Genomic DNA, 13,089 nt, shown 5'->3' with positions numbered 1-13,089 from the left:
TGTCTGTCTGTCTCTCTCTCTCTCAAAAATAAACATTAAAAAAATTTTTTTAAACATACATGGAATAATTAAACTGAATTTTACTTTTTGTATTTGTATTGAGATTTCTCAAGAACATCCCTTGGAGCAGTCATAGGATTTAGCCTGTTGTCATACTCACGGCTGTGATTTCTTACAGCAGAATCAGCATAGGGAAAAGGAAAAACTGGGTGTTGCAAAGTCTGGGGGAAAATAGGCACAAGCTTCCATAGGCTTCTTCCAGTGGAATCACAGAAGATCTTAACAAGTAGTTCAACACATGTGAACCAGGGAAGCTCTTAGCGACTCAGTGCCCAGGGTTTCAATTTAGGGCTGGTCACACATGAACCTTCGGCCTAATATGTACCAACATTTCAAACTCCCAGAGGAGAGCATGTGTGCAGCCTAAAACCATATTGTTTACACAAACAATTCAGGCATATAGTGAGCTATTATTGTCAGGGAATGATGGGAATCCTTCAGAAATCAAAGTTCACAGATGCAAGCCAAGAGCTTACCTTACAAGAAGCAGGCCTTTCTGAGGCTAACAGTCTCAGGTTTACTTTTAACTCTTTTATGCATAGTATCTTACCCTATGGACTCGCATTAAAAAAGGCTTTTAAGCAGTGTTTCTTGAAGTTTGGCCTAGTGATAGGATTTCCATTTTTCATCCAACATAGAACACTTTTGACAGTGAGAGGCTCCTCCCAGAGGGATATTGGAACAACTGGCATAAATGGACACAGTTATATTATCCTGTAGACTGCCTGCATCAGAATATCTTAGACTTCTTGTTAAAAATGGAAAACCTTGAGCCCTGTCATATTTACAGAAGCCACATGTTCAATATTTCCTCTATTTGTTTATCCTCTAAATCCTGTTTTTCCTGGTAACACCTGTTAATGTCCTATGCAACCTGTGTTCTAGACAGTACAGCATGGAAAATTCTGGCCTCAGAAAAGTAGCATTGGTAAAGGGAATATTTTCCAGGGGTGCTTTCTATTAATAATGTAATATGAATGGAGGCCCCTTGTAGAAAGGAGGAATGTATAGCTGCTGTACTGCTATGAGAAACTTGAAGAACTGTTTCACCTTGTTTATTGTTTTTTCATATGTCTCTCTTTCTGACTTGGTTAGTTTTTTGTTTATTTTTGAAAAAAAAATGTTTTTAAATTGTTTTAAATGTTTATTTACTTTTGAGAGAGAGAGAGAGCGCGCACATGCACACACAAGTGGGGGAGGGACAGAAAGAGATAAGGAATCCGAAGTAGGCTCCAGGCTCTGAGCTGTCAGCACAGAGCCCAATGCGGGGTTCAAACTCAGGAACTGTGAGATCATGATCTGAGCAGAAGTCGGACGCTTAACCAAATGAGTCACCTAGCTGCCCTTTGACTTGGTTAGTTCTAATGCATTCTCCTATATTTATTAATGTGTTTGGTGCCAGACCAAATTCATGAAACCAAAACATGAATGTATGTTGGAATTTTGAAAGAAGGAATAAAAGTGGCTTTAGACTAATAATGTTAAAATGAGAACACTTGTCTAAATGTTTTTTCACAGCTGTTACTAAGATAAACATTTTTGAGTCTTGTTTGAATTTACTTTAACTTTCAACAAGCCTTTTTTCTATTGTTAAATGAAATGATTGTACTTCGAAATATATATTTTTAATGCTTTTAGAAGAAAACGCTTTTCTGTTTTAATATCAGTTAAGTCACTGAAATAGTAATATGGCAAGGAATAACTTGCTAAACTTAGCAAATTTTTCTTTGTATATCAGATCACAAAGGAGGAAGAGCGAGAGAAGAAGTTTTCCAGAAGGCTAAATCATAGTCCTCCCCAGTCAAGTTCCCGATACAGAGAAAATAGGTGATCGATTTATTGAACCATGTTCACTGTTCATACATTGGATATCTTTTATATGAATGCTTAGACTGATTATCTTTTGTTTAGGGGCAAGTAGTGTGTACGTTTCTATTGGTCTAGGACAGTGCAACTCAGTCCTTTCTTACCAAGAGTATTTGTGTCAGATTTGTAGGTTCTGGAAGTGATGTTTAGAAAAGTGCTTGGCATGCATTAATTATTGCTATTGTTTTTATTTCCATCTTCAAATTCCAGTGAAATCTTAGTGTGAGAACGTTTTTTGCATGAATTTTTCCCTTTAGTGTAAATAAATTATTTTTCCCCACTAAGGCTTCAAAAGCATTTAGAGGCCAATTATATGTGATACATGCCTGTAAGTATGAGTTATATGTACAAGATTGTATGTTCTATACGACAGGATGTACAGATGCTAAATGTAAAAATGTCTTTGTGTATAAGACAAAGGACTGAGTTATTTGGGAGGTTTTTTTTTCCTTTAAAAGGTTTTAGAGTTCTTGAGCAGATCATGTTCAGTTTTTTCAGTTTGAGTTTCCTATATTTGCGGTGGGTTAAAGAATCATAACATTATAAGAATTAAATAATACTTTCGCATTTAATGATTCTTTTCCTGTATCCACTTAAAAATTATTTTCCTAAAAGTGATCATTTATTTCTTTAGAAGTCGTGATGAGAGGAAAAAAGATGATCGTTCTCGCAAAAGAGATTATGATCGAAACCCTCCTCGAAGAGATTCATACAGAGATCGGTACAATAGAAGACGAGGCCGAAGTCGCAGTTACAGCAGGAGTCGGAGTCGAAGTTGGAGTAAAGAGAGACTTCGTGACAGGGATAGGGATAGAAGTAGGACTAGAAGCAGAAGCAGAACACGAAGCCGGGGTAAATAATTCATATATATGTATATTCTGATTAGCATTCTTCTATTGTGAAAAAACTGTATTTGAGGGTTTTAAAAACAGTTTTAATTTTTGTTAGTGTTGTCTTCATTTTTTCCATTTTGATGTATTTTGTGGTCCAAGTGAATGCTTTTTTAAAAATTTCTTCTAAAATTTTTATTTCATGCACATTTTAACCACAGTGAATCACTACTGCATGCCTTTCAGAATGACTGAAGGTGAAAAGGCTGACTCTATCTAGTATTAGTAAGGATGGAGATAAACTGAACTCTTTGGAACATACTTTTATAGTATCTTAAAAATTAAATCTATACATACTGAATGACCCAGCTATCCTAACGCCTGAGTATTTATGTAAGAGAAACAGAAGTGTATTTCTACGGAGACTGTACATGAGTGATCATGGTACATTCATTTGCAGTAGCCAAACACTAGAAACAACTTGGATGTCATGTGAATGGATAAACTGATGCATCCGTACAGTGGATGAAAAGAACAGAACTTTGGATAATGTGTGTGACACAAGGATGGATCTCAAAATAATACTGCTGAGTGAAAGAAGCTAGACGAGAAAGAATATATTTATATATAAAATTTTAGAAAATGCAAATTAATCTATGGTGATAGGAAACAAATCCGTGGTCACCAGGCATGGAGTAAAGGACAGATGACTTATTAAGGAGCAAAGGGTACTTTTGGGGGTGATGATTATGTATTAGTGTGTATATTATTTTGGTTACGGTGTTTGGTTTCACATGTGTATACATAGATACAATTCATTAAATTGTATAAATGTATTCAGTTTATACCTTAAAATTAAGAAAACAATTAAATTTCTCATTTCAGATGTGTGTATTTGCAAGAGCATGTCATTTCCAACATGTATAATTTTTCTTCCAGTGTGTGTTATTGAAAGGAAGAAACCATAGGAGATAAAAACAACTAAAACACCTTCAAATAGAACATCTTTACTCAAGCTTAGATTTTTTGCTACTCTTTCAGCCTATATTGTACAGTCACCTTTAGTTATTGGGAAACAATATTTATTTCTGTTATACCAAGTCTGCGTATAAGCTTTATACTTCTCTGTTACTTTTTTCTTAGTGTTTTCCTCCTCTGTGATCTAGGTGTACTAGGCCTTTCCACATATCGCTTTATGTAACTAGTCTCCTTAATCCTTTTCTCTTTCCTTGGGACCATAGACAGCCTAGATAGTGTTTTTGTTCATGTTTAATATGAACTTTTTTTCCTTCCTCTTCGCTCATCCATTTCTATCTTCAATAAATAGCTTTCACCATTAATATTATTAATAATGTATGGTATTTATTAAAAAGGCATGCTAGGAACTTTAGGTAGATGACAAATGTTCATCACAGAAAAAATAACCATATTTTAGTTCTATGTTTTGTGGGCTGAAGTTATGCATTCTAAGATTGTAGTGAAGAAAATCTCTTTTTTTCTGTAAACAGAAAAAATGTTCATTAAGTATAGCAACATGATATGTAATTTTATAGTATAGGTCATATTGAAAAGAAACCGCTGATCTTGGAACATTGTATATTCATTTAGTAGTTTTCAAAAGAAAAGGAGGACTGTGTAAAATATGAACATTTTTTTCTGTTCAGCAAAATTACCACTGTTTTGTAGATCTGGGACTTCTTTTTAATAGAGTATAATTTTATAAGTCATTTATATTTTGTTGCAGAAAGGGATCTAGTAAAACCTAAATACGACCTGGATAGAACAGATCCACTAGAAAACAATTATACTCCAGTCTCTTCGGTACCCAATATATCATCTGGTCACTACCCTGTACCTACGTTGAGCAGCACTATTACAGTAATTGCTCCTACTCATCATGGTAATAACACTACCGAAAGTTGGTCTGAATTTCATGAAGACCAAGTGGACCATAACTCATATGTAAGACCACCCATGCCAAAGAAACGGTGTAGAGACTATGATGGTAAGTCTTTCTAATGTTTCATGATGGACTGAGTCAGTATTTCCAGTTGACAGCATTCCATGAGTCTAGATTTTATAGTTACTCAAAGATAATTAATGTATTGGAAATGGTGGTAAATTAGTCTTAGGCACTTCTTGAATTCCTCGTATTATTTAAACCCTCATTAGTCACCACTGACTGTTGTATACCAATTTAAAGATATTGCTTATTTACACATAAATCTTAATATATTTTTGAAGTTTACCAAACAAAAATATTTACTGAGTTATTTGAGAATCTGCTACTGAAACATTCTTGACAAAACTTACTTCTTTAGAAGTAAATAGTTACTGGCATGTAAGCAGAACCTAGACATGTGACTCTCACCTGTATAAGAATTTTATTAATGAAGACTCTTAAAGTTTTACTGTAAAAGTTTTATAATTTGTATTAAGGCTGTAGTTGCAATAGTCTTAAAGTTTTTGGTGAGATTTAAATGAAATATTTCTAGTGACAAAAAGTATATATACTATATAATATGTATATTACGTTATAAAAGTTATATATTATGTCTTGCTAGCTAAGTAGACTTATTTTAATTTGGTGATGTATTTTTTAATGTGTGTGTTAGCTATATTATCTACTTCAAAATTATATTACTGGAAATTAGATCTTATATAGTTAAACTGGCCCAATATTAAAATTTTTTTATTTTTAAAGGTCTTGCCTTTGATAACTTATAGAAAATTTATATATCCAGCACTTAACCATATTTTTAATTATTCTTCCTTACAGAAAAAGGTTTCTGTATGAGAGGAGACATGTGCCCTTTTGACCACGGAAGTGACCCCGTAGTTGTAGAAGATGTGAATCTTCCTGGCATGCTGCCTTTCCCAGCACAGCCTCCAGTTGTTGAAGGACCGCCTCCTCCTGGACTTCCCCCACCTCCACCAATTCTTACACCCCCACCTGTGAATCTGAGACCCCCAGTGCCACCACCAGGCCCATTACCACCCAGCCTTCCACCTGTCACAGGTAAGTAACTACATTTGCTTGCTGGTGCCTAATATCTGTCTCTTCATAGTCTTTACAAAGTTAGTGGTTTGATGCTTGCTTTTGTTAAGAAATATCTAAAGTAATCCTATAGTTGCCTGCTAAAAACTAAGAGCAAGGTACTCTTACTTAGAATATACTCTGACTTCGCAGGCTTTGCCAGACCTATGGTTTACTGTGGTTTGGAGTGGCCCTGACTTAATGCACGTCCCTGATGAATCCCAGCTGCCAGTAGTCCTTTATAGCTTATAAGACAAACCTGTTTTTGGTATACATTAACAGGATATCTTACCTTAGAAAACTAATACAGTTGTAAGAACTTGGGAGTTTGTAGATATTATAATTGTGCTGATAAATGAGAATATCATGTTTGGATATATAGTAACTTATTTTATTTGTTTGCTTTCAGATGATATTTCTTATTCTTTGGTTTTGACAGGACCACCACCTCCGCTTCCTCCTTTGCAGCCATCTGGCATGGATGCTCCCCCAAACTCTGCAACCAGTTCTGTTCCTACCGTAGTAACGACTGGCATGCATCACCAGCCTCCTCCTGCTCCACCCTCTCTTTTTACTGCAGGTGCAGTTTTGCCCCTCTTTGTATTCATAATGTAATGAAGTTTTAGAGCAGAGTTTTAGGTAGGAATATAAAAATGTCTAGAGACTGACTAGCTCTATTAGATTTATTTTTCTCACTAAAATCCTATAGAATAAGATGTAGCTGTAGCGAATGGATGTTAAATGCAAGTCCTCATTTATGATTTGTTTCAAAAACTAAGTTATATTTTGTTTAATAACATTTTCATTTTTATAAAACTAAATTTTCTTTTTGATACATACAGCATGTTAGCTGTATATTAGAATATGTTGTGTAATGTACTTTTTTTTATTATCAATGTAAAAATATTACCAAGTGGCGTTTTATAATTGTTTTTTAATTACAGTTTTTGTATTACCAGATACATATGACACAGACGGCTACAATCCTGAAGCCCCCAGCATAACAAACACTTCCAGACCTATGTATAGACACAGAGTGCACGCACAGAGGCCTAACTTGATAGGACTGACATCAGGGGATATGGATTTGCCACCCAGAGGTACCCCGGTTAATCTTCTCTTCTTATCATTTTCATATCATGAATGGCAAGACATTTGTAAAGAATGTGGTCTTGCATTTATTGGGGTTGAGAAAGGGATGGTGATTAAGTTTATTCCTCTGATGCTTTGGTCTCTCTTAAGAGAAAAGGTAGTGTGTGATTCTCTATTTCTGTTACTGGTGCCACTTTATTCTGCCACCTAAGGGGAAAGGAATTTCCCAAAAGTACATATTTTCTAAGGTAGCTTTTTGGGGTATTTTCTATCATTTGCAGTCTTAATTGGTTCATTTAAACTCTTGAAAATAATGCTTAATTCCTGAAAATAGATATTTTTTTCATAGATTGGATAATGAAATCAGCTTTACAAACTTGTGGTTGATATGCATTTTACATGTATTGAATTTGTTACATTAAGCAAAAGGAATTATTTTTTAGGAAGTGACTCATTAGCTTCTAAAATTCTCTTAGAGGAGACAGACTATATGATAAGATTTCTAAATGAGAGAAGACGATAAGAGTTTTGATGATAAAGTCAGAAGCTGGGGGGACCTATGTATAGACTGCTGGGAGCAAAACTGCTGTCCTGGGGGTGCAAACTGATAGGAAGGTTCAGAGGAGGGAGAGCACTGGTATTTGTTTGAAAGAGGGAGCGTTTGCTACAGATAGTATTTGACATCAGGGGATGAGGGATTGTTAGACATAATGGAAAATATTATGTAGGCCAATACTTATAGATCTTTTTCCTTAATTCAACTAATTTTTAAATCCCATTTTCTTTCTAGTCTTGCCTTGCTGTCTTTTTTTTCTAGTCAAAAAAAAAGTCATGCCTCATTAATCACAAATAAAATAACCCAACTTGTTAATTAACAGTCAATACCTAATGTGGTTTAGTAAGCTTGTGATTACTATACTTGGCATTTTTTGATTTGTTTGTTGAAACTCTCGGATTCTGAGCATCTAACTTCAGTGTTCAGAGCACTTTTTATAATAGAGATATGAGGAACATTATAATTTATATCCAGTTTAATTTATATCGTCTTTGACATCAGAGGAAAGCATTTCATGTGGATGCCACCTTTCCCTTCATACCTTTTAAATTCTCATTGAGGAATTCTTAATAGCTATCATTAACAACAACTAGAGAAGAAAAGATTTAACAGTTTTATGTAAGGGACATAAGATTTCTCATAAATGAAAGTTATAAGCCACTTAAGATTGTGGCTCTTTATCCCTCAAATCTCTTACTTGACTAGTTCAGAGAAAACCCTTTTTTTCTTTGGTCACTACTTAGCACGTATTTTCTTTTCATCATGCCAATCAACACTTCTTGCTCTTACTGGAACCTCCCACGTGAAGTCATCTCTTACCTTGCTGCTTTGGAATGGCATAAATATATGCTACTACAGATCAGTCTTTACTAGACCCATTCCAATGCCAGGCAAACTTTTTTGTTGGTTATTAAGGAAAGGAAGAAGGACCACACTCCCTGCAAACAACCTTGCAACAATGTAGAAGTTGCACTGAGGGTAGTTTCAGCTCCACATGCTTGTAGTTACAAGTTACAGGAAGTGGCCCTGTTGAGAGAGAAATGTCTAGTATATATGGTTAGAAATTTAAATGCCTTTTCCTATAGAATCATTGTACATAGTGATTATTTTTGTACTGTTCTTCAGATACACCCCGTACTATTTTGTGACCTGGTTTAGGAATATATTTTCCAGTAATAACATTGTTTCTCGGTACCACAGAACTGATTTAGCAGCCCATTTAAATTGAGTAGTATTTATACTAATATATTCTCAACTCTTGTCATTCTTTCTCCCCCTAAGAAGTTTTCATCTTTTGCCTATTTGGTTTGAAATTTATTGTCCTGGATGCATAATTAAAAGTTTTTAATATTGTTTATTATATAATACTGTATGTACATTTCTTATAGTCTGTAGATGGCCTTAATTTAAATTTGTCACAGACTATTATGTGATAATTATATCATTATGTTTCATACTTTAAACTTATGAGGAATTCTCATTATTAAACAAATGAAAAAATATAGGCGCATTGATGCCTTAGAATTCCTAGTATAAAAGTGACCGAGGGGCTCTGAGAATTGTTCTTTTCAGATTTCTAAGGAGGTAGAGAATTTGATGGATGTTCCCTTCACTGGATATATATAGAAATAAGGGCTGAGTGGTTTTTCATTTGCTGTCAGCAAAAAAAAACCAATTCATTAAAAGGATATTGGGGGAAAAACTCAGTACATATAACTAATAGACACGTTTGCTAATTATATACCAAGAAGAATTTGCTTTTGTTTTTTTAACAGTCTTAAATAAATAACAATGAAAGAGAATCTGATAGAGAACATAGATGAATTGGAACAAACACATCACAGTGACTGGGGGGAAAACTTACTACTGTCTCTCTTAGTGAACCTTCAAGTAAAGAACATAATAAAGTAAAAAAGGATATTTGATAGCTCAAAGACTTCAAAAAACCTACTGATCCAGGCTTGGGAGACAGGAGTAAGGTCAAAAATCCTGTTGCAGAGTCCTGCAAATCAAGAGAAGATAGGAGGAGAAGGTGATCAACAGCATTTAATACTCTTGAGAGGTCAAATAAGAGAAGGATTAGGATTTATTTATAAGCTTAAGCAACAAGTTAGGACATCAGGGAATTTAGGATAAACAAGTTAAGTTCAGTAATGGAAGCAGCTGCCAATTTCCAGAGGAAATTGGTGGTAGGGAAGCAAGTTAGCAAATGTAGACAGACACCTCTTAGGAAATAGCTGGGGGTGGGGGGGGTGGGTTGGGAGGGAGGGAGAGAGAGAGAGAGGGAAACACCTGTGTCTGGAGAGGAAGTAGTTTCATGCAGTTTCTTTTAAAAATGGAGTAATTTGGGGGGCCTGGGTGGCTCAGTCGGTTGAACGTCCAACTTCGGCTCAGGTCATGATCTCGCGGTTTGTAAGTTTGAGCCCCATGTTGGGCTCTGTGCTGAAAGCTCAGGGCCTGGAGCCTGCTTTGGATTCTGTGTCTCCCTCTCTCTCTGCTCCTCCCCTGCTCTCACTCTGTCTCTCAAAAATAAATAAAGATTTAAATAAATAAATAAAGATTTAAATAAATAAATAAATAAATATGGAGTAATTTGAGCTTGCTTCAATTTTTTTTTTAATGTTTTTATTTATTTATGAGAGAGACAGAGACAGAATGCAAGTGGGTTAGGGGCAGAGAGAGAGGGAGACACAGAATCCAAAGCAGGCTTCAGGCTCTGAGCTGTCAGCACACAGCCCAACGCGGGGCTCGAACTCATGAGCTGTGCGATCATGACCTGAGCTGAAGTCGGCCACTCAACCGACTGAGCCACCCAGGCGCCCCGAGTTTGCTTCAGTGTTAATGGGAGGGAAATGTCAGTTTAGAGGAAGAGGCTGAAGAGGGAGGAAAGCAGCAGAGCTGTGGGGCACTGATTTTGCCAGTTCTTTATGTAGAATAAATTTCTGGAAGGAGAATCCAGAAGCAGAAATCCAGTTAGTACAGTAGATTACGTGAAAAGTAATGCAAGTTTGTACTAAGATTGTCTCAGTGAGAAATGAGAGGAAATATATGCAAGATGAATTGAAGGGATATGGGCAGAGTCAGAAATCAATATGATTGGGAGAATGTTAGTTTCATTGATAGTAATGTTTAACAAAGATTTTAAAACATACATTTGATATAAAGATAATTTGTATTTTGTATATACTGTAGTGAATTTTGAGAAACCTGTAGGATTTCCAGAAGATGGCCAAAGAAAACCAACAAATTAAAAATTTAGGACTTATTCTTAGAGCAGAGCTTGTGTGTGGTAGAAAGATTGATACGATCTTCTGTGTGGAGATCATAGTTGTAGCCATCCACGAGAGAGATTGTGCTGAAAAATCCTCAGTTCCTTTGGTTAGCTATTTGTTCAAAAATACTAAGAATAGGATATATGCAATCAATGTATCCATTATATTTTTCTGTGTGGATTAAGGTTTGCATGTTTTAAGCTTTAGGGTCATTTGGGAATAACAGGTTAAGTGTACTGTGCTTGTCAAATTCCAACAAAGTAAATGTAAAGTGTTGAAAGTAGCAGATATATATAGCTCTTCTGCACTGTATTTCAGTCTTGAATATTTACTTTTTAAAGTCAAGTATACTTTATGTTACTATGTTGGTACTTAAATAGGCAACTCACTTCAGTCGCAACTCTGAGTTACCAGTTCTTAAAGAAAGGTCATTGGATTAATATTAAATTTTGAATCTTTTAGGTTGTGCATTTGATTTCAAAACTATGAACTCAAAGCCTCAAGATAGTTTATTTGTTGTTTATTTGTACATTTACTTATTTATGGTGAGGGTGATGGCAAATGGAAACAGTGATATGGATTTTACCCTCCACACCCCCAAAAAGTAGCTTACAAAGTCATATTTAACTTGACATGTAAGAATTACTGAGTCTTCTTTACTTACGTATGACATGAACTCAAAATAAGTTAAAGTCCCTTAAATTACTATATGTGAACATACATTTAACTATTTCTTCCAAGAATGTATATTTGGACAAAAGCCAGAACTTTGTTTTCACTCTGCATTTAAGGAAATAGCTATGATAAACAGAAAATATTAATCTGTGCTCTCTTTTCTTTTCAAATAGAAAAGCCTCCTAATAAAAGCAGTATGAGGATAGTAGTGGATTCTGAATCAAGGAAAAGAACCATTGGTTCCGGGGAGCCTGGAGCTCCTACAAAGAAGACCTGGTTTGATAAGTAAGCTGGCAGGGAAAATTGAGGAATTTTATTATGCAGTGATTTTTAGAATACTGGAATATTATTATGACAGTATAGTATTCTCTTTTAAAATGAACGCTCTATAACTTTGTTCTATAGGCGATGCCACACTAGTGTGTACATTGGTTTCCAAAAGTTTTTAAGTTAATTGGCACTTGGGAGGCATTTTCAAATGGAATTGGTGTGGTAGTTGAGGACACAGTTTTTCCTCTTTCTGTCATCCTGCATCTCCCCATAAAACACCCCTTCACTTAGAGATGTCACTGAAAACTACCTATATAAAGGATAGTCGTGAGCCCATTAAGGAAGGAGGTTGGGTCTGGTTTGGGAGGAGGCTTTAGCATGTAGGCCAGTCCTGTTAAGAGCTAGAAAGTGATCTTTTGGGGAGCAGGGGAGGCTGGATAGACACAAATTGTCAGGGAAGGGCTTCAGAGAAAGAGGTAAGGAATCTGAATTTTGGGGTGCGTGTGATGATTCTCTTATGAATATTTGCAAGTTAAAGGAGAGGATCACACTTTCATACTTTAATATCATTTAATAATGGCTAATACCTAGTTCTGGCTCTGCCTGTAATTCTGTGATTTAAGGCAAGCAGGGTAACTTCCCTGGGCCACAGTTTTGTCCTTTATTCAATAGTCAAATTTATGGGCTATAGTTTTGACATTTTTTCTGAGTTGGAAAGTGGTTGAAACAGTCATTTCTTGTTTTTAATCAGTGTTTTAGAATAGGATACATTTCAGTAAGCTAGCTTTTGCAGAAGTACAACAAAATTATATATGCAAATTTATTGAAAGAGGGTGCTGGATCTTTCCTGCTAAGAATTTTAAGTAGGAATGGATTTAAAGTGGAACATGATAAATGACAAGAACCCTTCTCATTTGGCTTCTATGAAAGATATATATACTACTAATGGAAATTTCAGTTTTTGGAAGAAATTTGAATTTTCTTTATCAACCAGTAATTTCAGTTTTGAAAAAAAAATTAAGCTTAAGTTGTAAAACCTCATTAATCTGTACTTGATAGGGGTCAGGATTTACAAATGAATGTATTAATCAGCTTGATTTTTGTTACAGGCCAAATTTTAATAGAACAAACAGCCCAGGCTTCCAGAAAAAGGTTCAGTTTGGAAATGAAAATACCAAACTTGAACTTAGAAAAGTTCCTCCAGAATTAAATAATATCAGCAAACTTAATGAACATTTTAGTCGATTTGGAACCTTGGTTAACTTACAGGTAAGAGCTATGAAGTAATTTTGTGGTTTTTGCTTATTTTAGGAGGAAACTTAATACAGTAGAAGAATACTTTTATAAAGGAATACGGAAAATTTGCTTATGTTCTAAATTTGGAAAATTGGAAATGAAATTAAACTATATTTTTGAAATATTGTGTGATTT

The 13,089-nt window shown here is 35.1% G+C and overlaps 1 protein-coding gene across 19 annotated transcripts in view; it reads left to right on the top strand.

The window, feature by feature from the left end:
• RBM26 (RNA binding motif protein 26) overlaps positions 1-13,089 on the top strand; it is an 84,647-nt gene that overhangs the window by 32,567 nt on the left and 38,991 nt on the right. For 8 of the 19 annotated variants that reach the window (XM_043581329.1, XM_043581319.1, XM_043581255.1 and 5 more), the window contains exons 4-11: positions 1,799-1,887; positions 2,561-2,778; positions 4,501-4,761; positions 5,536-5,775; positions 6,203-6,373; positions 6,738-6,893; positions 11,562-11,673; positions 12,768-12,927. In XM_043581329.1, the coding sequence (XP_043437264.1) occupies positions 1,799-1,887; positions 2,561-2,778; positions 4,501-4,761; positions 5,536-5,775; positions 6,203-6,373; positions 6,738-6,893; positions 11,562-11,673; positions 12,768-12,927 (1,407 nt within the window). The remainder of the gene's footprint in view (positions 1-1,798; positions 1,888-2,560; positions 2,779-4,500; positions 4,762-5,535; positions 5,776-6,202; positions 6,374-6,737; positions 6,894-11,561; positions 11,674-12,767; positions 12,928-13,089) is intronic. The other 11 variants (XM_043581377.1, XM_043581311.1, XM_043581386.1 and 8 more) reach the window with 3 other exon arrangements.

Source organism: Prionailurus bengalensis, chromosome A1 (genome assembly GCF_016509475.1).
Source record: "Prionailurus bengalensis isolate Pbe53 chromosome A1, Fcat_Pben_1.1_paternal_pri, whole genome shotgun sequence".
Classification (NCBI taxonomy): domain Eukaryota; kingdom Metazoa; phylum Chordata; class Mammalia; order Carnivora; family Felidae; genus Prionailurus; species Prionailurus bengalensis.
Note: the sequence above shows the minus strand (reverse complement) of the source record. Positions and strands in the feature narration are given on the sequence as shown.